Below are 916 nucleotides of genomic sequence, written 5' to 3'. Positions count from 1 at the left end.
TCAGTGATGATGATCATAATGATGGTGATGATAACCCGACTGCCACCATGGCACATAATTCAGTCGTGGATATACTTGATTGTAGAAACAGTAGTGAGAACGTACACGGAAAAGTGAACTTCCACAACAAGCATACGTGTTTGGTACGAGATTATTTCCTGTTGGAAAAGTAGAAGCAATTGTTACTGCATTTCCATTACAGCAAACTTCCTTGGTCTTATCCATTTTAGCTGCCCCGCAACAAACATCATATATTGATGTTCTGGCAATTGGTGCTCCATTACAACATATTTGAGCCAGTCTCGCAATAGCGTTACCGGCACAACAATCATTAATAGATAAATCTAAAGAAGCCACACCGCAACAACCATTTGCTGTTGATGTTCTTGCAACAAGTGCCCCGCCGCAACATAAATTTGCATCTCTGTCAAATGCAATATTTCCACAACAAGCAGGAGCTTTGAAACCAGTTATAGATGATATTTGTGTGCCGCAGCAAATGCTATTGTAAACGTTGTACGCTTGGCCATTGCAATAATCTAAAAATAAACAATTATAAAAAACTCATTTAATTCAAATAATGAATACAAATGTATGAATACAATGTATGAATATAACAAAGAAACAATTATTACTATTATAGACACAATGCTTAAAATCACCTCTGGAAGACTGCAAAAAGGAAAGAAACATCACTGAACATTTTGTCTGGCTTCCAAATGATTCTACTAGAATGCTACCTTTGTGAATACGAACAATAATGTCATTCATTAATATATACATGTATACTTATACACACTCACACACACGCACACACATACGTGCACTCACACACATACACAAACAGATATGTTTATATAGACATATATACATAGCCGTGGCTGTGTGGTAAGAAGCTTGCTTCCGGTTACTGCGC

At 36.9% G+C, this 916-nt stretch overlaps 1 protein-coding gene across 1 annotated transcript; it reads right to left on the bottom strand.

Annotated features, from left to right (window-relative positions):
• Nucleotides 1-105: 105 nt before the first annotated feature.
• On the bottom strand, nucleotides 106-539 carry LOC106883656 (galaxin-2; the record flags this gene model as incomplete). Its single annotated transcript, XM_014934754.1, has 1 exon — nucleotides 106-539. A coding segment is annotated over one exon (434 nt), but the record flags the coding sequence as incomplete, so codon positions are not given.
• Between the last annotated feature and the right edge of the window lie 377 nt (nucleotides 540-916).

Source organism: Octopus bimaculoides, unplaced genomic scaffold (genome assembly GCF_001194135.2).
Source record: "Octopus bimaculoides isolate UCB-OBI-ISO-001 unplaced genomic scaffold, ASM119413v2 Scaffold_343483, whole genome shotgun sequence".
In the NCBI taxonomy this organism is placed as follows: Eukaryota; Metazoa; Mollusca; class Cephalopoda; order Octopoda; family Octopodidae; genus Octopus; species Octopus bimaculoides.
The sequence above is the reverse complement of the archived record's forward strand: the minus strand, read 5'-3'. Positions and strand labels throughout refer to the sequence as shown.